Below are 26,674 nucleotides of genomic sequence, written 5' to 3'. Positions count from 1 at the left end.
AGCAGGTGCTAACACAGGAGGAAGGGCATGTCTGCAGCAAGAAACTTTGAGAAGCAGGAGTTTAAGGGATGAAAAGTCATCTCTGGTTGACTTGCTGTAACTCACATCAGTCTCTAGCAGTTCTGTGTTTATAGCTCTTGCTTCCTCTCTGTCTACATCAGGTTCATCTGTGCTTTGCACCTTGCTTGTGAAAGGATCTTCAAAGGCTGACACCCCTCTCTGAAACTTACGCTTTAAGCTACTCCTTTTTTTTTTCAAGAGGAAAAAAAAAAAATCAACCTTTACACAACAGTGCTTTTGGTGGATTTCTAGTGTGTAATTTCAAAACCATTGCTCCATCATTGCTCATAGCTGCTGCTCTACAGCAGCAGAAACATGTAGTACATTGAAACTGTTGATATTCTACTTCGGGTTTGAAATGGTAGAGAGAAGTAAGTTGAACAAAACGGTGTTCCCCAGTAGGGACTTCATCATCCAACCTCCTTAGCTAGATCTAATACTATGGTTTTTGAAGGGATGTGGGTCCTTTGAAGTTTTGTACCTAGCTTTTCTTGTAAGAAGAGCCAGGTTCAATTTTTCATCTGGACAATATATGAAAGTTAACATATTGGTCTTGTCTTGACTTTGGGTTTGAAAATCCATCTTGTTGCCAGTTGTAAAACCCTTTGAAAGTCCACAGTTGCAGGCGTTGTGACGACTGGCTGAAAGCATGCCATGAACTTGTGAGGAAAGGCAGCAGATGCTGAGCGCGCGGTCTGCGTGCAGCCAAGGGGGCTGCAACGCACCAAGGGAAATTAATTTGTTGCAGATGCTCCATCTGTGACTGAGCCAATGGAGGAAGCGGGAGAGGGCCGTATTGCCCCTGACCCTCGTGCCACAAATGCACTCCTCCCCCCCCCCCCCAAGCTGCATTTGCTGTGTGCAGTTGGGATGGATGGGAGCCCTCATTTCAAACCTACTAATATTCTGTATGGTAAAGAACTGGGCATCCCCTGCATCCTTTTTGCCCTACCCCAACCTCCATCTACCCCTGATATCTGTAGGAGTAAGGCAGACTACTCAATGTTTGAGACCTCAATATAGCAGCTAAATAAGGGAGAAGCTTGCTGCAGTAATTAAAGCCTTATAGCAAGCACGTACTTTGCTAATCTTAGATGGGCTTTGATGTCAGTGTTTCAAAAAGCTCCAAAAGATCCCTTTTCACTGTAACTACAATAAAAGAGAAAATATAGGAGATTACTTCTGAATGGAACAAAAGCCTGTAATTGAAGTTCTTTTCCAGGTGCCATGTACAAGTGCGACAATACCTGGAAATTCAATCTGAAGGGACTTGAAGTCAGATTAAAGGGCTGCAGGCACTTTCAGAATTTTGCCATCATTAATTCATTGAGTATCTTCTGTGAAATAGTTCTTAAAAATGGAGCTGATTTCAGTGACCACTGGATGGTCAAAAATAGGAGCTCGCACTCCACTTGACTCTGCTGTTCCCCAGCCTTTCTAGGGGATGGCTCTCCCCGGGACTGACAAGCCTTCTTCTGCCCTAGGGTCAGTTTGTTCTCTTCCCAAGCCCTGATCCAGGCTGTTGCTAAATTGAACAGACTTGGCTCAAAGTACGTATGTAAGCACCTGGCCTGAAGAATCCTGACCTTCACAGGTCGTAGCACCTGCAGCTCCCACCAAAACTGGTGGGAAGCCTGAGCACTCCTCTGCTTGGAAAATGGGCACGGCCTCTTTGGCTCCTTGAAGACAGACAGAAGGAGACAACATAGGAGAAACACAGCTATTGTCCATTTAAGGGGTGGGATCTCAGATACTAGTGAGATGTAGCTGAGAAAATGTAATCACAGGTTTTTACTGGTGTTTGGATGGCGGTGGGGAAGCATCTTTCCTATTCTTTTCTATTTTGTCTGTGCAGTCCCACTTCCATGAATAAAAGATAAGCAGAGCCCTTACTCCAGCCCCCGAGTCGTGCTGTTCTGTTTGGCAGTCTGAGGCATGGAGGGTAAGGAGCTGCCACGTAGGACAAAAGAGGTTCTGCTTTTTCACTTGAAATACTACTGTTTGAGTTCAGTGTTGGTCTGTGGGGAAAGCAAACACGTTTCAGGTGTTGGAAGACAGTGAATGGAGGCAAGTCTTGCACTGGGAAAGCAGCAGCTCTTCAGAGACCAGAGGCGTTTTCTGTCTGGTTTGCACTGAATGGCTCGGCGGACTGGTAACTAATGAGCCGGTACTCGGATGTGGTCCTCGCTGATCACGCAGCGTCAGCTGTTTGGGACCCGGCTGCTCAGCGAAGCAAGGCAGGCTGTTTGGTTTCTGTCCCAAACGCACGTGTTCACATCAGGAAGCAAAATCAGAACTCGTGTTAATTGGCACGGCAGCCGGCCATCTGCGTGCACAGGGAGGGCAAGCGGGCCCTGAGCACACGGGCTGGGAGAGGGTGGCCCCGAGCTGAGGATGCTGCCTTGGCTGCTGACCGGACTGAAAGCAGTGCAGAAGTTGGGCTGGCATGGAATTTGCTTTAACAACAGTTGAGGCTTGCTGGAGATACGATTCCTCAAGTGAGAAGTGAAGCCCTGACTCCAGACTGGGGGAGGCCTGTAGAGACTGGGAAGGGGTAAACTCTCCCTAGGTGGAAAAGTACATCGTAGCTTGTTGAAATGAAGACCTTTCTGCCTGCAGAAAATGCCAGTGGTTCACAAAAAGTTTTGTAACTGTCCAGCGTGCCTTGAGAGCCCTGTTCTGAGCTGAGGTTTTAGAGCTGCTGGTGTCTGTGCAAGAGGGCTGCAGCTCTGGTTCAGGTGCCAGCACAGCTCTGCTGTCTCCACATCCGAGTCGTGAGCCTGTGCTAAAGAAACACTCCGCATCGGATAAGGGAATAAGGTTCGTTGTTACTGGCTCCCTACCTTTATTTCAGGTGAAGCTCAGTGCAAGTGAGGTGTTTCTTAGCTGGAGGGGAAGGTGGGAACACTATCTGCAATTACATCCACTGGAGTATGGAGAAGAGCTTTTGAGCTGAGCAAGTAACATTTGTGGTTTACTTATTTCCAGTGAACGTGTGGCGTTTCTTCCATATGTGCAACTCTGCCTCTTCTCCTAAAATCCATCTGGGAAAATAACTGAATCATTTCTCATCAGGCTACAAGAATTTCAAAACTCCTCTCCAGGGTTCCTTCGACACACTTCTGCGTACATCTTAATTTCCTGTAACAGCCCTAATCCGCTTCCCATAGGTACCCACGGGAGCCTTGTTATCGACCTCAACTGGAAAAAGGATTGTTTCTCTCCCTCATTATAACTGCTATTAACTGGCATAGTTCTTGTCTGTCTCCATCACAGGGGCCATTAACATAATAGGTCAGAGAAAGTGAGCTCTGCCCGTGCCCCTCGCAGGTATCCCCACAGCATGGGGATGGAGCGTGTTGGCCGTGTGAGGGGGAGCTGGTCCAGCTCCCGGCCGCTCCAGCAGCTCCGAGACCTGGGGCTGTCAGTGAGGGCATCCTTCGCCAGCATTTAAATCCCCGTGCGCACGTCTGGGAGAGTGAGATGGGTGACAGGCTGGAAACTTCCCCTGATTGCTGTTCTTTAATTGCCTGTTCCCGAAGCAGCCTCTGGGGTGAATGTTACCTGCTTGGCCTCCGAAGGCTTCCTGCAGAGCCGGCGAGCAAAAGAGATGCTGAGTTGCCCTTGGAGCTTGCTTTTCTCCTTTGCCTTCTCAGAGTAACTAGGCATCCTAGGGTGAGCTGCCGATTTAAAGAGCGTGCTCCCTCCTGATATGGTGTGACAGAGCACGCTGAAGTCTTATCTTCCTCTCCAGCACTGGGAACACCCAAATTTCAGGCCAGCATTCAAGTAAAGGGACTGGAAACAGATTTGGTGGAGAAAATACAGGGATAGCGGAGTCCCATGTGCTTGTTCTAGGAGTAAGTCGCAGGTCCTACAAGGAAGATCCTGGATTAGCTGTGGCACCTGGAAACCCCACAGGGGTTTTAGCTACCTAAACTAGGTGCCAGAGACAGGTGTAGCACAGGCCTGTCCAGGTCTTGGACTGGCCACTGGAAGGTGGTTCAGATGATGATGTCCTCCAGAGAGATCTATTCCTTCTGAAAAAGCAGCCCCTTTCCTCCTTGATGGCAGAGGCAGGAGGAAAGAGATGCTGATTCTTCTGTGCCTGTGCTCTCACGTTTGCAGTGCCTTGAGCTAGCCCTTGCAGGAGGCATTTGAGATGGGAGAGCAGTGCAAAGAGACAGCCCTTCCACCCTGTAGAGCCTGCTGGCATGGGCCAGCTGCAACCACTTCTGGTATGGCAGCAGTCCTGATGTCCAGGTCTTGCCAGGTACATCCATCCACCCATGGCACTTAGCAGGAGAGGAGCACAATGTCTGAGCTAGGACTGGGACAAGCGTACAGTTAAAATTTGAATGGTGCTACAGACCTCGTTGCCAGACGTCTGCCCGGAATGTTCTGCTGTGGCCATACAGACTAAAGGGGATGTGGAGGAAGAGATAAGAAAAATAAGCTTCTGTGATGGGCAGCATGTAGTCTTCAATCCCGACAGATCAAAAGCATCAAACTTCAGTCTGGATAAAGGAGGACTTGGTGATGCGCTTTTGGGGGATGGGGGGAAACACCCCAGAAAATGAGATTGGAGAAGTACTTGTAGCTCTGCACATGGCCAGTACACAGAGCTTGCTAAGAGCAATAAAGATCTGTAATTACATTTGTATGGATTATACTAATCCATGAATCCGTAAGCCATGGGACCTGACCACATTGGGCTAGGGAAACACAGAATTATCAGACACTGCTTTGTCATTTGCCAGTATATGTCTCGTGGCTTTTTTTCTTAATCCAAGTAGAACCTTTCTAGTAAGGTGCTGTTGCCCTCCAACAGTGTGTGTTCTGGTTGATAGTGATAATTTTTTCTCTGTGTTTTTGGGAGCATAGCCTCAACTGTACATTCAGCAGGCAGGAAAACCTCACCACCCTTTAAACTTGCCTTAAGGGACAGTATAATCAGGGGTTTATTTAAATATAATCCAGGAATTTACTTATGTGTTCTTATTTTCTTACAGTGGTGTTGGTTTTGAAAATGCAAGCAATCTTAAAATCACAGATCACGGTTTACACTGCTCACCTTTGAGAATCAACTCACTCCAGCTTCATCTATTTGACATCTAATGTTTCTCATTCTCTGGCTTAACGCTGCAACTTCAGGGTCCCAGTTCCCACAGGGCATAGCTCAGCTTAGGCTGCTCGATGGCATTTCACCATTTGAATCCTAGCACTCCCTCTTAGCTTTGGCAGTCGCTCAGATATCCCTGACAGCACCCTTTTACAAACGTTTTCTCTGACATAATTTGCTAATGCCTCTGCTGGGATGGGGAATGCTAGTCCGTGTGCTCATCCAAGCCTTTAAAAGCTGTTACAGAGACTATTGAGGAATGGGACTATTTAAACATTCACCTGCAACGTGTACTCAGAGGAGGTTGTGGCCAAGCTGGAACACCTCACACATTATTAAATGGGACTGAAAGATAAATTTAAAAATTATTGACCTCAAGGGATGAGGATATGGGTTAAAGTAACTGACCCTTCCACTAAGCTGTTGAGCATCTTCCATATCTGCTGAAACCAAGAACGCTGGAGGGACTTGTGAACATCAAACGTTTGCAGTCTCAAACACTTCATGCTTAACTGGGGAACAGCGGTGAGATAGCTTCAGCTGATAACATCAGCTCAATATTTGTCTGGACTATGTTTTGTATTATAGAATTTGCATTGCTAATGTGGACTGAAGCCAACCTGCAGAGGTCACATTCCCGTGGGCTCTGCAGCCATAACTTGTTGGACCCTGGATCTATTCAATCTTTAAAGACGTACAAAACCAGGAAAGGCAGATGAGTTGTGCTGTGGAGTAACCCAACCTGCAGAGTCATTCTGAAAAGTTACTTGTTTGTAGGAATACATGTTGGGGAAGAAAACGCATAAAATGCATCTTCCAGTTACTGGGGGCAGGGAAATAGCAATACAGTCATGGAGGGACAGCAGGTCTCACAAGTGCCATTTGGGAAGTGTTGGAACAGCAGCAAACGAATTTCTGAACTCCAGGGTGCTTGTGAACTGCTAACCTGATGTGACTCTGCTCCCTGGCACATAAAGCACTTTTAAAAAAAAAAAAAAAAAAAATGCTTCAGCATGTGGTGCTGCCATCTGCTATGAGATGGAGGCATCTTCACAGCGACTGATAACGGGGTTTCTCTTGGCAAGCTCCATGTGCTCCTCTGGAAACAGGAGTGGGACCTCAGTACCCTCCAGAGGCCCCTTATATGGCCAAAAGGTAGGAGTCGATCCACAGCAAGGCCAGCTTTTGGCCCAGACACTAGCTGACGTAATTTGCCATTAATTTAAGCTGCGCTGGGATGCCACACCTCTGGCGAGGGGTACAGAAGGAGAGGCGAGACAGACATACCCACGCCGCCTCGCACGCTTTGGACTCCCAGGGCAGGGGTGCAGGCAGACAACCCCGCCCTGCTTGGCTTAGCAGAACCACTGCTGGACCTGGCTACTGCTACTCCTAGCAGCCACGCTGCCTAATTCAGAGTATGCGGGCTGGCTGGAGTGGATACTGGTCTGTTTGTCCTGGTTTCCTCAGTCAATATTCTCCATCCTGACAAATTTTAGAAGAGCCTTCTCAAAATGGAACATTCCCTCAGTTTTAGTCACACAGGACATTTGCACTAGGCACCAGTTCCTATCCCAGGGAGGTTGTGGAGTCTCCTTCTCTGGAGATATTCAAGACCCGCCTGGACAAGGTCCTGTGCAGCCTGCTCTGGGTGACCCTGCTTCAGCAGGGGGGTTGGACTAGATGACCCACAGAGGTCCCTTCCAACCCCTGCCACGCTGTGTGATTCTGTAATATTACCTACCCACTGCTGACCAGAGAGTTAAGCAAAGTACTGAAACCTCCTTAAGAAGTCTGCAAGCTGGAAATAGAGAGGTGGTCAATATGGCCCTGCGGGTGGGGAGTTGGGGGGAGGTGAGGAGAAATACCATCTTTGTGCAGAGCATTTGATATTTAAAGCTTTGGTAGTATTTGCAGAGTAAACTGATACCTGTGGTTGAAAATGGCATGTGAAATGCTGCCTTGCCAGCGCTCCCGCGGACGTGCATCCTGTTCCCTGGTTCAGTGGGGCTCGAAGGAGCCGCCACTCCTTGTCTGTAGACTATTTGACACCAACACTGGTGACATGGCTACTGAGCTAAGCAGGCTCACAGGCTCTGTGACTCACGGAGCTACTTTTAAACTGGTTAAGGATCGTCTGGCACAGACATGGACATGCCAGAGCTCTCATACAAAACACGTCTGATGTGTTGGAGTGTGATCTGGCTCGGTAGGATGTCTGGGATGCACCGGTGGAGTGACTTCTGAGTCAGATAGGGCCTTTCCTTTGGTCCTGCTGTGTCCCCTTGCCTCTCCTGACACAAAGAACCCTGTTCCCATGCACAGCAGCTCTTCAGCATCACGGAGCCGTGCAGACGGGGCAAGCTTGCATGGCCACCCAGCCGACACCTGGCCGCCGGCTGCAGCTTCTCTGGCATGAGAATCACAGCATTTATGTGTTAAATAAGAAAACGTGAAGCTATTTTTACCATCTAATTACTGTGTCAGAATGGGTTAATTAGCCTATGCCATGATGAAAGCAGGGTCTTGTATTATGTGCAGATTGGAATGAGTAGAACCAAAGGGCTGAGAGTTGGGGAAGGAGGAAATGACCCTGCGGCTTAACTGGGGATATCGTGTCCTCCAAGGGGGAAAGGCACATGCTGCCAGCCAGGCCTGGTTATCTTGCACTCACCTAGATCATCTCTGACCTGATCGTTGCACGAAACATGGCACATCTGTCTGTGAGCCCATGGTCACTGATCTCTGCATTTGCTTCTCTTGGTTTCGGCGGGACAGTGGTGGGACAATCCCTCCCTTCTCTTGGTGTGAAGCTGATGAGAGTTAGTGGTGGGAATCACAGAATCGCAGAATGCTTTGGGTTGGAAGAGACCTTTGGAGGAGCAGCGACATGTTCAACTGGGTTAGGTTGCTCAGAGCCCAGTCCAACCTGGCCTTGAATGTTTCCAGGGATGGGGCCTCCACTGCCTCTCTGGGCAACCGGTTCCAGTGTTCCAACACCCCCAGTATAAAAAATTTCTTCCTTACAGCCAGTCTAATGGCAAGCTCCTTACTCCTCAATTTACTTTTACTCCTGCCCCCGAGCGGGTGGCATGGACGGTTTGGCTGCTGCTTGGCGAGTGCACATTACTCACTTTATCAGCTGGGCTGGAGGATATGCAGGGAGGGAGAGAGGCATCTCCAGCGTGGGGAGCAGAATGGGAAGGAGCAGTAGGTGGAGGAAACCCTTTCAGGAGGAGCTTCCTGTGCCTGTGCAGACCAGGAAATTGGTGGGGGACCCTTGTTTCTTTGGATTAGCTCCACACTTGGGCACAGGTTTTTATGTCTTGGTCAGGGAACCTGGGTGAAGGAGGCTGTTTGGCTATTTTATACTACGTTTGCAAGACTGAAAATCATGTGAGGTAGAAGGAAGTTACTGCCCTTGGTTTAGCATAAAGCACAGAATTTGTTCTACACAAAATGGTGTGCCATCAATAATATTGCTGCTAATTCCAGGTGTGTGAGGAGATGGTGGTTGAACTCCTTACCTTGCCCTCTTATCACCAAGAAGGCTGGGGTTTTGTTCTTTTTTTAATTATTATTATTATTAATCCACATAATGCAAGGAATGGGACATACACCTTCTGCACTGTCTTGCTGTTGACATAGTGATGCATGATGGGCTCTGGGGTCTTACAAGCCCTTATATAGAAGGACACATGAAATCAGCTATGCTGAATTGTGCCCTTTAAAGGGACCTGCCTCGCATCCCCTGCCTCACCGGATGGAAAGTGTCAGCCTCGTGGGTAATTGGTAGGAATTCTGCAGTGTCTGGCCTGAGTCTGTTTTCTGTTTATTGCAAGAAGAGCAAGTTCCTACCACTCTCTGAAAGCTTCACATCTGCCTCTGAGCTGGAGGAGCCAGACTTCTACAATGCCTACCTTCTCTTGCAAAGCTTCAGTGACAAATGTAGTCATTCCTGTTATTTTATGAGCAAGAAATAGATGAACTGAGAGGACTCTCATATATGTTTCGAAGGGGAGAGAAGCATGAGGAGCCCTAGCAGAGTTCAGATGCTGTAGGGATGTGGCTGCAGACGTCAAAGTTCTTTATCTTCTTGTTGCCTTAGGTCAAGCTTTCCTTAAGAGCTCAGCCATTACCCCAAAATGGGCAGTAATTCGTTCCTTGTGCTTAAATCTTTTGTTTAGGTCAGTGCTGCTTGTAAAGATGCAATTCAGAGATGAAATGCACTTTACTGGCTGCAATTACAAGCATCCTGTGTGAATATCTGTATAATCTCAAGTTTCCCTAACATTTTAAGAGCAGAATTTGGGAACCATGTCAGTGGCATGCCTCTCGCCTTAGCTTTTCTCGTGGTATCACTTTGTGGCTCTCCTTGGAGAACTCTACACGATTCTGCATGCTCTAATGTTCCCTCCAGCAAAACCTCTTAAAGGATTACTTTGACTTGTGATTAAAAGTGGTAGGGAACACCTGGCAGATCTGAGACTCTCAACACAGCAGGGCAGTTTCCTTTCTGGGCCTTTATTTGCCTCTTCTTTACGTTTGAAAGCTGTCAGCTTGCCTACCAGGCCTGGGAGGGCAGGGGGGTTTCAGTTCAAGACCAAAGGTTTAGTCTGGGAATGTGTGTATTGAGGTGGAGGCAAAGCTTTCCCTTTGACAGCCATTGATATAAATTCTTACACCATGTCCCCTGCTAGAGAGGCTGGATATCTGCAAGGAGAAACTGGAAGGAGGAGGCAGGGTCTCCAGAGGGCATCAGCAGGTGGAAAGAGCAGCTGAATATCAGTGTCAGGATCTCAGGGAGCAGCTGAGGCTGTAGGAAGTGGAGCTGCCCATGTGAATGGTGCCTGCCCAAACTCAATCCAGATCCCTCCCAGCTTGAGATCTGCTCAGAGCAACGTTGTTCCTCCACGTGAGCTGCAGTAAAACTTGCCAAGTCCCTCTTTTACCCAAAACCAGCATGGGGGAAGTTGTTCCACCTCTTGGTGAGATGATGCTAGCTCTGCAACCTCTTGGCCAATGGCTGGGGGTTGAAGTACTGGCATTTGATGTTGTACTTGAGGGTCCTGCTGGGGCAGCTTGCTTGCTCTAGGTGAGAATTAAGCTGCATTTGGTCACATACTGAGAGATTTACAAGAGCACATGGTTGAAATCATGTCACAGAATCAAAAGGAAGACTTGACCTCTAATGGGTGCTGAATTTCGCAGTTTCTGTAGTTGCATAGTTTGTCTTTTCCTACAGAACAGGCTTCATGGAGGGTATCTTATGAGCGTCATTCCTCCTCATCAGCCGAGGGGTTACACAAATCCGTGCCTAACTATAGATGGTCATGACACGTTTTCTCTTACCTCAAACCTCCTTGAAGCTCTGTAGGCATTTTCAAAATTGGACTGGTGCCTCAAGTCAGAAGAGATGCAGACCCCAACCAATGGGCCTGATGAATAGCCTGTATCAGGTGCACAGCGCTTCCTTGCAGAGGGGGTTCCCACAGACTGTATCTGATTGCCAGGTACAAAGAGCCACGTGGATTTCTTCCTAGCACTAGTGCTCAAAATCACCGATGTGCTTAGGGGCAAGGACCTCTGCCCTCTCATCTCCCTTTATCGAGGATGGTGCTGAGCTGCACTACTAAATATTTGAGACAGGTTGGAGTTGCCTATCAAGTATGAGAGGTTCCTCTCTCTTGTTTCTCTGAAGTCCTTCACAATTAATAACTGAGCTATGCAGGACTGATGTATGAGCTCTAGCTGAGCCTGGTACAGCGAGGTGCAGAAAGCCTGTGAGCATACAGCCAAGTTTTGGTAGGGCGAGACGGAGAACCAGACTACCCTTGGCTCCTGAATTTGTTTTGTTGTATCTCCAGGTGGATGAGTTTGCTTTGCCTTTGCAAAGATGGGAAAGTAGCTGGTAGGTTCCCCTCGGGGCAACTGCCAGGGTGAGCCCTTGCCTACCTGAAACATACCTCCTGCCTCCGCTTTGACCCATGAAACTAACCTTTCTCGCCTATCTGGTGGTGGTCTGTCAGCGTTTTTGCAGTGATAGGGAGAAGATCTGTAGACTCTTTGGGTGTGCAGTTAGAGACAAATGGCTCTGCTCTGTGCCTGGCTGGCCTCAGCCTCTGAGGAGGCAGATGGGTGTGAGACTCTGCTGGAAACCGCTTTCTCTGAGCTGACCTCCGGGGATCCTTAATCCCCGACGGGCATGCCTGCCTCCCCTGAGCATCAGGCTCTTGGCAGGCTTCCACCCAAGGGGGTCGGGGTGAAGCACCCCAGCTCCATTTCATCTCTTGGACCGAGCGTGTGTGCCCATGCACGTCTGCAGGGTGCTGGGGCGAGGGCTGTCGCAACCCCCTGTGCCTCGGAGCTGAGCCCGTGGCAGGGGCACAAAGCTGGGCAGAGAGATCAGAGAGCTGAAATGAAAAGAGAGCTAGCAGAGGGGAAAAGCTCTTGAATTCCAGTATGAAGTTTGCTCCTTTCTTTCAAATCCGTGCACCGTTCAGGACACAAGTAAGCCACATGTTAAAGGTGTTAAAGGGATGAACGTGGAGTGCATGTGTCTGCCCGATCCTTTACCGAGGGGTAAGATAAGCACCTTGGCAGCTCCCAAGCATGAGAAACCAGCTGACTTTGCTTGGGTCGCTGTCGAGGACTGCCCGTACACAGGAGTTGGGATTATTTTCTTCTATTGATTCAACTCCTAGAGCTAAATAGCACCTCCCATAATAAATGGTCCCGTAACCATTTACAGTTTTAGAGGCAAAACTTGAAGCTTACAAATATGTTTTGTGAAAGATAAGCAGGCTCCGTTACCAATTTATAGGGAAAGCGAATAAAGAAATCCCTGAACGATTGTCCCTCTGCCCTCAATATATCTTCTGGGAAGAACTTTCTAAAGCCTGAGAGCTAAAGCTGCAGGAAAGGAGACATTAACCAGGCCTGGTGATTTATTTATCTTTCAGGAGAAAACATTGCTGCTTCAATTTTTTTCTTTCCGCTACAGAAGATCTTCTGTATTTTAATAGGATTATTAAGCATTGACATTTAAGCAGCCCCAATCAATACTACATTTCCAATTCGGGATAATAAAAAACACACGCAGTAGAAAGAAGGAAATAAAGCTGGTGATGCCTTACTGTTCTCGTGTCATAACCAGGGAGTGTTATTGTGCTGGAAGCGCTGCTGTGCGTTGCCGCTTTCTGTTCGTGATGCTAGGGAGAAGTTTCAAGGAGAGTTGGGGGTTTAGTACAGCTGCAGCATATGTTCACTCAAAGAATTTGAGGTACTTGATGGGAAGACAAAGAAGAAATGTTTCCCATCAGGATTAATGGAGAGAGACTGGCTTCACTTGCTACAGCTCATTATAGAAAATTAGCAATGACAAATCGCGTATGGCTGTGAGAGGCAGGGTGCTCTCTTCACCTTTTCCTTCTCACTTCATGAAAACAAGCGGCAACAGGTTGACCAAATGCCACCACCGTGAGCCGAGATAAGCAGTGCCTGATAGCTGCAGTGCTGGTTGGGCTTCTTTGGGTTTTCTTCTCTTGCAGAGGATGCTACGCAGCGCTGCAAACGGCTGTCCTGCCTCTCGGGCTGGAGCGCAGTGCGAGTGCTGCGGTGCTGCCTCGGCTCCCTGGCCACCGAGTCCGGTGCTGCACTGTGAAATGGGGCCCCAGCCCTCTTTGACCTGCCTGCTCCTGGGAGGGAGGAAATTTGGCTGGAAACCCTAGGCTCCTGCCTCGTCAGGCTCTGAACCATTTTGTAAATCAGTCTCGGCATCCCAGAAGAAGATTTACAATAAGCCCTTCTGTAACATTTGGTTTCACTTGCCCTTCTGAGCCAAGGTCAAGATCAGAGAGTAGGTAAACTGGCTTTTCCAACTTGCAGACACCCAGCTGCCATGTCCTCCAATGCCACCTTGGCAGCTAAACAACTGCTTATCAAAGCATTTCTTCTTTCTGTGCTTCTTATTTTTTTTAAAAAAGGAAAATGCCTGTTAAGGAAAATACCTGTGTTTAAGATAAAGCACTCTGACTGTTCCTCAGTGCCATGGGTATCATGCAGGACGTACGAGCCTGCGTTGTGGTCTTTTCTCAATCAAGAGCATTACATCTGGGATGCAGGAGGGCTTTCTTCACAATTTCAAAAAAAAAAAAAAAATAATCCCAAGGTTGCTTTGAGAGACAGAGTTTCTTGCTCCAGGGGTCCATTACTCACCCTGCTAGAAATGTCTTTTTTTGTTGTGGAGGATTCTGCCAGATGAAATAGGCAGTTGGCATTAGAAATCTTTCCCCATGTAAATACTAAGGGACACGAGTGAGTCACCTTTTGGTCTTTAGTTGGCTAAGTTATTTGTCCTGAGCATCGCTGCTCTTCTGTTGTAAGGAAGTCAGTTTTTTCCTAATCTCCAACTGTTCTTGTACCACTTTTCCTGCAACCTTGTCCACTTTTACCTTGTGGGGATAGCAGAGTTGGCAGCGCTCATAAAAGTCGCATGTGTGCTGTGTGTGGATGGCAATGTCACGTTCCTGCTCTTCGACGTTGCCTATCTAGGAATAAATAGGTCTCATTGCTTGACTTTACTGTATTTGAGCCAGGAGAAATTAAACAATCCTGGTCCTTTTAAATTCCAGGTCCTGGCGGATGCACGAGGATTCTTCTGAAAACACACTTTAAAGTGAAAACAATAGGAAAAGAAAGTTTTAAAGTTTCTGGAAGAGCACAGAAATAGTAAGAGGGCTGTGTCCCTGGGGCCCCTCCCCATTCCCAGGTAGCGTAGCAGGTTTGCCCTGGTACCTCCAACCCGATCCCCGTGACGCTGACTCCCAGCACGGTTCAGGACGAGCTCCTACACACAGAGTTGTGCCAGGCTCCGGGCTCCTGCGCCCAAGTCTTGCACTGAGGCTGCTCCTGGAGGGAAGCCTGAAGGCGGGTGCAAAGCTCTGGGATTTGGGAGTGAGCTGACACTTAAAATCTTGATCCTACTTGGCAAGGCGTAGTCTCATTGTCAGAAAAGTAGTAAATTGGAGGTTGCTTTCTTCCCCTTGGAAACCGGATTGTCACTGTGGAAAGGTTTCCTAATTTTCCATTTCTCATCTATCATGTGTCTCCTAGTTGTGACTCTGATTATTTTAATATTCTCTCTCTTCTCCCACTTAATATTCCTGTATGGCTGCTTATTATTATAAACCGTTTGTTCAACTTCACAGGCAATTATAAGAACAAATAGCCTAGTGATGTATTGACTGTGAGTGCATCTTTGACAATGCCCCAACACCCCCTTCTCTAAGACTGCTCTTTCAGACAAGAAAACAAGGAGAGAGTGAGTGAATGCCACGCATGTGAAGAACTCGGACATTTCCTTACTCACCCAGCCCCAGATGCTCTTTTCCCAGGCCTCGTAGTCAAGCTTTCATTAGAAATTTGGGAGAAATGCTTTACTGTGGCTGCTGGCTTGGCTGCTTTTCAGGTTCAGAGAGAAGCTTCTGTATTCACAGGCCCTTTTTTCTTTTTCTCTTTTAGTATCTCCAGAAACTTGTATGATCCTCCTTAACAGTGCAGAAAAATATCCACATGTGCATAATATTTTAGAGCTTCTTTGTAGCATATGTTAATCTCTGAGACGAAAAAAAACAACACCCTCTTGGTCCCAGTCTCATTTCTAATAGGATAGCAAACTAAGAGGATACATGAGGATTATTCTAATCTCACCCTGGAGCTCTCTCCAGCACTGCTGCCTGTCTGGGACCCATTATTGAACTGCCTTTGCCAGCGCTCCAGAAAAGATGTGCTTATCTTGATTTAACAAGTAATGATAGCAAAGGCAAAAGCCTGAGCTGTCACACTTCAGAAAGAATGGATTAGCTAATTGATTGTGAAAAGAAATATTAGGCTGGAGCTAAACACCCTTTGGGGTGCTGTCCCTGCCTCGCTTTCTTCTTTGGTCCCTTGAGAATATGTTTGTACACGGGGGCTGTGTGTTGAACACAACCAGCTGCTCCTCCTCCAAAGCACGTGCCATGGACCGCTCGAGGTGAGCGGCTTCCTTGTCTTGCATCTCTCCATCGCCGTGGCAGAGGTTTCTGCACACGAAGCCTCTGTTTCTCTACAAACTCCTCAAACCTTAGGGAGAACACAGGCAGGAAAAGGGCTTCTTTCTGGTGGGATTCATGGTTATAGGTGATGGGAGACCAGTCCACCTGGCGGAAACAAAGTCCTAGCATGTTTGTGTGAAACTAGTCCTTGGGGACACCACGGTCACCCTCCCACCGCTCATCATTTCACCATGGCCATGAGGGTGTGTGAAGAGTGTGACTTAGACCTCAGATATTGCTGTAGCTGGTGTAGCATCATACACCCCTTCCCTCCACTCTTCTTTATGAGGGAAGAGCTTTCCTCCCTTGGGTGAGGAACTGAGGGAGGCAGGCAGGATTCACTTGCACAGCAAGACCGGCTGAGCCAAGCCAGGACTGGAGTGCAGGTTTTACCTGCCTTTATAGCTCACTGCATGATACTTCTCTCCCTTTCATACTGAAAATAGCTACATTTTGCCATAAGACTCTAGTCTTGAACGCATCTTTAGACTCCTTCCAGAAGGCATGGGAGAATTTTGCAAGCAGAGGAACCACTGCTGTCACCAGCTCAGCAATACTCACACACATGGTTTCTCCTGTCCTCTACTCCCTCCTTACCCACATAATGCCCACCCCACCTCAACCCCCAGATGAAATTTCTTAAATCTTGTACACTGCAGAGAATGCAAACACACCCTGGGTTAAAAACATAGTTCTCTTTATGTGAAAGTTTTCTATCCACAGATAAAAGGCAGCTGATACATTGCATAGTACACATTTTTTTTTTTAAGTATGCTTATTATTCAGCGTGTCTGAGAAAAGGAATGATTACTGGCTCTAAGTTCCCCCAACAAACTGAAGTTAATGGAATAATAAATTAAAGTACTAGTAGTCCACATTATGTATAAATAAATGTTAACAGATACAAAAATGACATGAATGATGACTGATGCAGTTTCCCCTCTCCTCAGGAGTTCAGTGTCTTATTGGAGTGGTTGCATAAGCTGAGTTGTTATTAAAAAATGCAGTGCTGACTCTGGGGCTGTGAAACACAAAAGCCACCCAGGTTTTTCAACTGAATGGCAATGTCTTCAGGAAACCTTGCTCGTGAGAATGAGGGTGCTGTTCCCCTGCCTCTACGATGGCTGGTGACTGTCTCTGCTGCCGAGCCCTTGCTGCTGCAAGGAAGCAGACTTCATGCTTCAGCTGTGGCCAGTCCTGGCCCTAAGGCACACAGAGTGTTCATCAACTATTTACATTACAGGCACTACCCCTCCAAAGGACAAAACTCATGTAACCTTAGTGTACTGGCTGCTGTCTGGGCTGTCCTTGTTGTCCCATATAAATGTTCATTGCTGGAAATTCAGGACCTGGGCCCTCTGTGGTCTTAACCCACCTTCTGCTGCCTTGAGGAAACAGCTGTAAGAAAGATCTATCATGTCAGTGTGCTTTATTAACCGTTTACCTGACCTCATGTTGGTCTCCATGCTTTCTTTGTGGCTGACAGTCATCCCCAGGCAGCCAGGCTACATGTGCCCAGCCTGGGATTCCCAGGGCAGCCGGTCCTGCGCATGGGCTGAGCATCAGTGCCGCACGCTGCTGCCTTGAGCTGGAAACCAACGCCTTGCTCATCTGCCCGGGGGAGTTTCAGAAAGTGGCAGCTATGGGGAGGCAGGCATTGAACAGGTCCAGAAAAGCCTGGAGCAGGAAACTTGCCAAACAGTGCAGCAGCAGAGAAGCAAATCTCCATTTGAGCCCGAGCAGCAGAGTCCACGCACAGTGAAGATCCAAGAGTCTTTACCACAACGTGGATGCTGGCGCATGTATTATACAATGAGAAAGGTCAACCATGTTCTGAATTACAGGGCTGTAATTCCACCCTGAGGATCCGATGACTACAGAAACCACCTGAGCTCTGCTCCCCTGGTTTGACAACTGTCTACTCCTGCACGCGATTACAATCCTGTTGTATGTCCCAGCTGCCTGGCAGCTTTTTATTGCTTCCTCCCTCCCTATGTACTTAACATTGAGGTAGAAGTTTTAACTAGCATTAAAACACACAAAGAAAATGAACACAATCTTCGTGGGCCAGTAGTCCAATGACCTTTCAAATTTGAAAAAACCTCCACAATGTGGCTATAAAATGAGTAATTGAAGTAGCAGAAAAAAGTCATTCTGAAAATATCAGAGAAATAGTATAAAAAAAGTACAGTACTGAGTTGCAAGACATTTTCTTCCTCTATTTGCTTTACAAAAAAACCCAGATAGCTTTTCTTTAAAAATTCTCCCTCTGCAACAAATGGCAGAAGCAGATTTTTTTGTGACATCAGAGACATATTGCTATCCCAGTAAGAGTACACAGTGAATTCCTAAAGGCATTAACTGTTTTGAGCAATGCTCTAAATATAGGTCACTTATATTAGTTGGCTTCAAACATTGCTTTTATTTCCTATAAAAACGTGTTTAAGTATGTGTGTATATATATACACACATATATGTCTATTGCAAAAAAAAATCTGCATTCCTTGTGAAGTTTGCAAGGAAGCTCAAAGTAATATAATAGTAGTAATAAACTTTACAAGGAGACTTCAATGACTTATTTTTCACACAATAATAAATATAAGGAACAAAAATCACCAGCATAGTAATTTTTTTTTGCTTTACAACCCATGTAATACTAAAGCAAGTTTATATTAATACTTAAATGAAGAGAGTTAAACTACTGCTGTAAGGGCTGCTGTTAGTTACCTCCACTCTGCTCAATACCACTAAGTAAATGAGGTCCAAATTGCAGTTGAAAGAACTTGGTTAGCTTGAATTTCATTCTTTTGATTTAATTACTGGCAGGAATGTGAAAATACATTCAGTGTAAGAAAGCTGTTAAAGCCAAAGGGGAAAAAAAAAAAGCTCTTTTCCAAGACATACTAGAAGTCCAGCTTTAATACTACATTTTTAAATCAGAGGAGGGGGGGAAAAAATCCATGAGCAGGGAAGACAAATACTGTTTACGAGTCTTCAAGGAGAACGTTTCACTGACATTAAAGGCAACTTTGCAGACTCGCTTGAAACGTATCAATTTGTAATCTACACATTTACAGGGGCTGCTCTGCTCTGAAAGCTGTTTCCCAATCTGTGCCAAAACATGTGAGGCTGTGTCGAATACTTCTGATGATAGACCTCCAGGCTCTTTTTCTCCATAATTGATTTAGTTATTAGCTATGCAGGGAGAGAAGAGATCCCTGAGGCTTGGTAAAACAGTATTCAGTTACTAAAAGCAGCCCTTTGCGAATTAATGTCATCCCACCAGTTCTTTCTGCTCATTATTCCTTCAAGTCTTGTTTGCCTGGACACCAGCTGTCACAGAGGAAGTCTCCAGCCTTTTCTTCTCCTGCCTCCTTGGTTGGCTGAAGTTGTACCAGCACGGTCTGGAGTGTCTCCTTCACCACCTGGATCTCCCTCTGCAGAGACTGTGCAAGCTTTATTAAGGAATAAATCTATAGGTGATTGGCAGTCCCTTTTCTCTTTCCAAGTTATTAAATAAATTCTTGTTCTGCTGCTCACAACAGATGGCCATGGCTATCTAATTGTAGCTTCAAGTTCTTCCAAATTGTTTGGATTAAATATTAATACATTTCTCACACTTGCTTTCAGAAAAAAAAAAAAATCCAAGCAAATTGAAGTTCTGAAGCAGCATTATTTAGCACTTTAAAAAAGGGAGGGGAAGGGGGATACTGCTTGGATACTGTTCTCCAGGGAAGGAAGGAGCTGAAGCAACGGCACCATGGAGGCAGCAGCACACTAACCATGAGTTTCCTGATGGAGGGAGGGTGGATTCTTAAGCTGGAGATATGGACCTGTGTGGACCAGACCCCAGGTGAAGGCCACAGGGCAACAGGAGCAGTCCGAGACAAAAGGCAAGTGACCACAGCTTGTGTGGCATTAGCAAGCTCAGCAATGAGTGCTACGCAAGGTGGGGTGGGAATCCAGGTAAGCAGCAAAATTAGCTTACAGCAGAGAAAGTGTTTCTCCTCTACTTACCTCCAGAAGGCTTTAATCTTAGCCGAATTATCAGTACAATTATAACACAGAGAACACAAATGTAAAGCAATATGAGGCTCCATAATGAATGCTTTGAACCAGCTGAAAAGCAGAGAGATTAGCAGTAGCAAGGTGATGCCATCAGGCATTAAAAGCAAAAATGCCACCTGAAAAGCATCTGATAATTCAGTAAAAATACTTCATCCGGTCAAGAAAGGAGAGCTTCCCACATTCTATTTGCCATTGTCTGGTTCAAGTGTCCCGCAAGGCACTCAGGAAGAAAATGATGGCTAATTGCTTGGCCTCTTACGAGACCTTACACTTCCCTCTTTCCCCAGCTCCAAAATGACAGTGAGAAGGTGTCAGGCGGTGCCAACAAGAATGCGAGGGGTGCAGCAGCGAGCAGACTGGCAGATGAAGGTAGGACGTGCATGGAGATCGCGGCAACCTCCGAGACATGCACAAGTTTTCAAGTAGCTGGGCTTCCTCGGCAGCAGAGCTTTGTGTTCTAGTGACTAGTGTCTCCTAGGAATAAGCACACTTTGTATTACCAATACATCGGCCTTTCTGCTGATAAATCTAATCTTATGTTAATGAGACTATCCACTATTGAATCAAGTGCAAGGACTGGGCGTAGCTCAGTGAGACAGCCAACCTTATCTCCTCTTCCATCGGTTATGCTACACGGAGAGCAAAGCAAGCGCCAGACAAGCCAGAGCCTGCCGAAGCTCTGAACCCACGACCAAGTCTGTGCGAACAAGCCCTAGGGCCCACCCCTCCACCCTGAGGCCTCCTCTGCAGGTACGGTTGAAGGGCAAGGACCCCAAAAAGCTAACCCAAGTGGGTCAAGGGAGAGAGAAGTCAGTTCATTTCTAACAGTAAGTCATCAAATGATCTCCGAGAGAGCCAGAAACTCACTTGAAGAGAAATGAAACAGGCTGACACTGAACCAACGCAATTTCAAGAATAGAACACACAGGAAGGATAACGCACAAGGACAGGTTTTATCCTTTACAGAGCTCATTCATTATGAAATGTTGTTTTACTCGACCCCGATGTTAATGCAATGTCAAGTAAATAAAAGACAACCTCGGGTTATGTGACTGTAAAAAGTGAGCTGCTGCTTTTGAAAATTTGCGACTAGAGTGGGCCATGGGGAAGCTATACAAATCACCGCTATTTCAGGCACAGTTATGCCTTGAAAAGCCTTTTGGCTGCTTTTGATTCTGTAATCAGTTCTTCAAAATTTCATCTTTATGTATTTACATACATTTACTATGATGTCTTACTCTTCATATGTTCACCAGGAGTATTCACGCATACTTCTAATTCCTGAACAGGTCCATTAGTCTAAAGGGATTCTGTCTCTGATTACAAGTAAGAGCAGTACACACAAAACTTCTCCTACCCTACAATCTGTACAAAGCACTGTACAAGGGCAAATTAATTATGCTTTGCATCTTCTCTGAAGTAAAAAACATTATTATCTTCTTACAAGCAGTTCAGGACTGTCCACCACTTTGCGATTTAATCATGATGCTCTGCTGAAAACCTAGCTGGTAAAAGAGAAATTCTTCAGTTTATGAACACCATGAAGCCTCTGAAATTTAATTACTTCTGATGCACAGTCTCTGACTACATGCTGTTATTTGTAATATCCCAAGCAATTACAATATTATTTTCAGGTAGAGAGAAAAGCAAAATTAAAATTTTTCACTGCCAGTGGATCAGGAATCTTGAAGGATGCAGAAAAATGTAGGGGCCAGGGAAAGAAATTCTTCATCAACAGTAGGATGGAGCAACAAGATAGATGACTACAGAGTCTACCTACAGCAAGTTTCAGTAACCTCACAGATAATACTACAACCAGCTGTAGACTAGTAACTGTCAAATGAGCCTTTATAGCTAGGCAAAATATACGGTATAAGGCTGAGCATAGAATCTCTATCCCTATACAGAGGTTATGTCTGGATAAAGAGCTTCACCTGTTTTTAAAATGCAAAAAACCTTAGTTTTTCATGGGTCCACATGCAAACATGTCCTTCATGCTTAAATTCTCTATTCAGCGCTCCAAATATTGAGCCAGTATCAAAGGCAGGAGCCAAACCCCATTTCAACTATGAACATTTTCTGATCCTGCTGTCTTCCTGTGAAAAACTGACAAAACCTCTCCAATGTCTCACAAGCAGTAAATTAAAGTCCTTGGGAAGAGCTTCACACAAACGCAATCCATGTTCTGCAACGATGCTGCAACTCTAACGTTGTCTCGGTTGAAACTTTTCACCTGTTCGACTTCCTCTCTCTCTCTCTCTAAAAAACTTGAGCATCGTGACAGTCCGTGACTTACAAAGAGATAAAAAGCAGATCTAATTACTACAGAGTTACTTAATTTTTGGAAAAAAGCGGGTTCATCACTGTATCTTCTGTTCTCTCAGCACAGATGTTGAGGGAAGAGAGACAAAAGACAGAGACTGCAAAGCAGTTGCCTTCCTATAGGAAAGGTTAGAAACTAAGAGCATATGGTAGACAAAAGGCTGTGGAAGGACAGTCAATGACTACCACAGGGCTGACATAAAGCCATGTGGGATTTTGGAGAATAACAGCAATTTTCGACACCTGAAGAGGAAATTCAGACTTGAAGAACGGAAATAATCAGAAAGATGGTGGGTGTTTTTTTTTTAACCTGGTTAAATATTCTGCTTGTTTCTAACAGCTGAACATTACAGTGGCTGGAGACAGAAGCTCAGCTACATGTCCCACTACACAACCACACAGGTTTCTCCTAATCACAGACACCAGTACACCTGGGGGACCTTGAGGTCACAGTGGACAGCAAACTGAACCTGAGCCAGCGATGCATCTTGTGGCAAAGGTGGCCAACAGCCTCCTGAGCTGGATTACAAAAAGCATTGCAAGTAGGTGGAGGGGGCTGATCCCTCCACTCAACTCTGGTGAGGTCCCATCTGGAGTGCAGGGTCCAGTGCTGGGCTCCACAGTACGAAAAAGACACAGACTTACTGAAGCGAGTCTAGCACAGGGCTCGTTTAATGGACTTAAGCACCTGCCATAAGAGGAGATGCTGAGAGAGGTGGGACTGTTGAACCTGGAGAAGGCTCAAGGGGGTCTTACCAATGTGTATAAATACCTGAAAGGTATTCTGAAACACCTGAAAGGTGGGAATGAATAATAGGGAGGGAAGAATAGTGACTCTTCTCACTAATGTCCATCGACAGAACAAGAAGCAACCGGCAAAAACTCCAAAATACGAAATTGAATCTGAATACAAGAGAACATTTTTTTTACTGTGAGGGTGGTCAAACACCGGAACACTTCGCACAGAGAGGTTGTGGAGTCTCCATCCTTGGAGACATTCAGAACCCGACTGGGCATGGTCTTGGGCAACCTGGTCTAGATGACCCTGCTTGAGCAGGGAGTTGGACCACATGATGTCAAGAGGTCACTTCCAACTAAACGATTCTGTGACTGCATGTGCTGTGTGCCAAAGGACCAGCGAACAGGCAAGACAATTCAATGTTTATTTGGAATGACCTGGGTTTCAGACTTTCCGAAGGGCACTCTTGGGAGCAAAGGAAGGACACCAACCAAGTTCCTGTGCTCCTATATGAGGCCTGTGTGAGAACACGCAGCAAGAGAGCAAAAGGGCCTTTGGAAGTCCATCACTTACTTCTCCTCACAACATACAGGGGTGTCTGTGGTAGCGAAATCTGATTAGCATTTTTTTATTTCCCCCCTCCATTCCTGTCTACCTCCTTCACAGACACAAATGTATTTCTACAAACTAACGTAACGCCCCTCCTAAAATTACTCAACAAAAAACCCCAACGGAACAACTGCTACATTTTGAAAAATCACTTCAGTGATCCGGATATCAGATCTGTCTCCAAAACACTTGTTCCAGCTCAAAATGGAAGAAAAAGAAGCTGCAGCACATGGGTGGAAATGCACTGACCTACCTCCATCGCAGCACGAACACGAAAGGTGGAACCGTGTTCTCTCAATGTGACGTGCACTGGGAACAGCCCACCCTCCTGTCATCCAAATTTTGGGATCCCAACATTTCTTACAGGTTCACCCAGGGTGAGATCCCTCAGCGATGTACAGTCAGGGCTGAACCCTATGCTCCTGATCCTGTCAAAAACCCACGCTGGTGTAAAGCAAGACTTGTACGAGAGCCTGCCATATGATGAAGGTGGAGGGTTAGCCAAGTGACCTGCAATGCTTAATGAATGTTTAGGCACCAAATTCTGCTTTCAAAATAACTGTTTAAAATGCCCATTTTAGCGCAAGGAATGGAGATTGCTTTTATAATAATAGTCCAGTCAGGTTTTCTTCCAGCAAAAGCATTTTCACCAGGAGGAACTATTACATGCATTCAAATTGTCTATCAAAATGTAACTGCTAATTAAGAACAAAGATGACTGTGAAATTGCAATATAGGCTCCATTTAATTTTACTGGGAATTCCAGGCCTTTACTGTCAGAAAAGTAACACCTCTCATCAGCTCTTCAGACACAAGAGTGAGTCACCTCTCATCCTTTGGTTTTTCCAATTAGTGATGCGGACTGTTTTCATACACTCGCCAACGATTAACCGTAATTGAATGTTTTGTGGGATCGTTTGGTTATACTACATAGAATTTAGCAAATATGTCATAGTGCTACAGAGGAGCTCTTCCGTCTCCCCCCCCCGCTATTGTTTGATGCTTTTTATACAAAAGCACAGTTTCACAGTTTTGCTGTGAAAGGCTTCAATAAGAAATGAGAAATCCAAGTGCATCTGTGCATATACTCAGGACCGAGAAATATCACTGGATTTCTCCTTTGTTCAGGTCATGCTGGCAATTACGACGAGCAGCACGGTTGATTTAAGTGTTCTGTGCCATCAAAATGTAGAATGAAAAACAATGACATCTGGGATTTTTCTTCTAATACAAACTTAATTATTAATCAAAGCTATGACACACACTAAACATTGGCAAATGGCTCGAGAGCATCAGGAATTTATTTTTCTCAGTGGAGTCTTTAAAAGTCTTTTAATAATCAGATGACAGGACTAATTTACATCTGTGCAGCCCCCAGTCAGATTTTTAACCTAACACAGTTTGTAACATTCACGTGTAAGGCAGTTTTTTGGGGGATGAGGGGAAGGGCAAAAATAACCAGAGAACAAGAGTTTGAAAAATTTATCCTGCTTTCGTTACAAGTCCAGATCTTTAAGCTCCTGCTCTCAGAGTTCTACAGATTTTTAATGAAGACTGCATGATTATCCGATATTTGGGATAAGAAATTGCTGTGTTTAAAACCAAATAAACTACCGTGCAAAAAATAGATCCATCTATTAATCATAAATTCTTCTACTGAGGCTAATTATTGGCACCGGTCTCAGTGCTAGTTCCTGCAATAGAGGCGAGTTCTCAACGAGTGAAAGTTTAATTTATAGGCACTGAGTTGTTATTTAAAACAAAACAATTTACAGGTTTGTAGCACTGTGGTGGCTATTTTTCTCGTTCCTTTTTGAAGTATAGCACAGCGATCACATGTACCAGATGGCAACATTTTATGCACATTGATCTGGACTACCTCTGAAATAGCAACTGAATGCTAACGAGGGGCAGCTGAACCGCTGAACCGCTTCTCTGTGTGTCTCTATGTTTTAAACATGGTTTCCTATTTTGTGACTGATGGTCTTGCTAGGAGGACTGGGATATCACACAGTGTGCATTTCTGTATTTAGATAATGTGAGCTCAGTTTCACAGACCGAGGAAATCAGATCTGCATCACATAACTGTGGCTCGGAACAAGACTAATCTACAACTCTTCTCAAACTTTCAATTATTAGATCTTATTTTTTAAACTAACTCTTCCAGTTTCAATACCTACAAAGAATCATGCACGCTTCATAGAGAATACAAATTTTACATACTTGTAGAGTATTTTCTTCAGGAATTAAAAAAACAGTTTTTCAGCTTATTTCACCTTACCTAGTAAACTGCAACTGTGATCAGACCTGACTGGTTTGAACGTGAACTGAAGTCCACTGCAAAGAACCCTTAACACAGTGTTCTTCTATTAGAGTCAATGAGAAAGGCAAATTTAAGAGCAAGCACACGTCAAGGAGGAAGGACGTAGATGCTCTGCACACACCCAAGACACACCCAAGACACGCACATCCATAAAGCTCTGAAAAGAATGCTCACAAACAGCATTGGGGAAACACAACTGCAACCGAGCATGCACGCGTAAATATAATTAAAAGAATATTGCAAAGTGGCCTATGATAAAACACAAGAAAATAATCTTTCTGCACATTGAAACGCTTAGAAAAGAAAGATTTGAAGTGATAACAAATTAACGACTGGATTTCTCCCCTCCAATGCAACCCCCTTCAGCACCTTCCCCTCCACCTCCCCCTTAAAGTTTATCATCCCAATTCAAGTTTCCAGAACAGGAATTTTGGAACGCGCTGGCAATAGGTGCCCAATTACCTAAAACACAGTGGTATTTCCACACGCACAGGAGGAACGGAATCCCTCCTAGCATCATCACCATCTCAGCTCACCTGCAGGTGTCCATGGGGACTCCTTCGCTAATCTCTCCAACCTGAATTTATTCACCTTTCTTCATGATCTCATTGCTTGCCACCTCTTCTCCACTAAAACGTAACCAGCTCATTACTCATATCTTCCTCAGCCTCACCGTTCTTATTCTCTTTTCCCTTTCTTAGAAGAATAAAGACCATTTTGTGGTAAGTTCCTCTATGAAAGTTACAAATGAAGCAACACTCTCTACTCTTAAATTCTGACAAATGTTCACAGATGTAGACCCAACAAATTCATCATAATGGTTAAGCAATCTTCAGTCAGATGCTGAATGACAGATGAAGCACAGAAAGAGATAAGGGTGCTTTATAAGACAACATCTCATCTGGTTACTTGCACTGGAGTGTTAGAGGCAGATTAAATTGCATCGGATGCCACACAATGCATCTGCTGCCCATTTTTTTTTGAAAGGAAAACAACCCAAACTGCATGTGACAATATAGACAGTCTCAGTCAATGATGTAGCAATTTAATTTAGCTAAATTATGTTGGGAAATGCAGTGCAGGGATGCTTGTATCCATGCAGCTTCTGGTGCACTAGGTATTTACTTCTACGAACATTACAAACAAAAGGATTTTAACATAGAATAAAGGCTTTTCAGTGCCTGATCTCAATTGACAAAGAATTAACTTCTGTTTAAATCAATTAATGCTGGATCAGACCGCAGTGAAAATGCACTGTAGGAAAACTTGCTTCAACAAAAACGCCCACTTCAGCAAGACAATCAATTCTCCCCTTCTTAACGTATTTAATCTACGTT

The 26,674-nt window shown here is 45.5% G+C and overlaps 1 protein-coding gene across 1 annotated transcript in view; it reads right to left on the bottom strand.

Annotated features, from left to right (window-relative positions):
* Positions 1 to 15,991: 15,991 nt before the first annotated feature.
* DISC1 (DISC1 scaffold protein) overlaps positions 15,992 to 26,674 on the bottom strand; it is a 229,127-nt gene continuing 218,444 nt past the window's right edge. The window contains exon 14 of the mRNA XM_075412179.1: positions 15,992 to 18,731. Coding sequence (XP_075268294.1) covers positions 18,576 to 18,731 — 156 coding nt within the window. The 3' untranslated portion in view covers positions 15,992 to 18,575. The remainder of the gene's footprint in view (positions 18,732 to 26,674) is intronic.

The sequence above is a fragment of the Opisthocomus hoazin genome, chromosome 2 (assembly GCF_030867145.1).
Source record: "Opisthocomus hoazin isolate bOpiHoa1 chromosome 2, bOpiHoa1.hap1, whole genome shotgun sequence".
NCBI lineage: Eukaryota > Metazoa > Chordata > Aves > Opisthocomiformes > Opisthocomidae > Opisthocomus > Opisthocomus hoazin.
The sequence above is the reverse complement of the archived record's forward strand: the minus strand, read 5'-3'. Positions and strand labels throughout refer to the sequence as shown.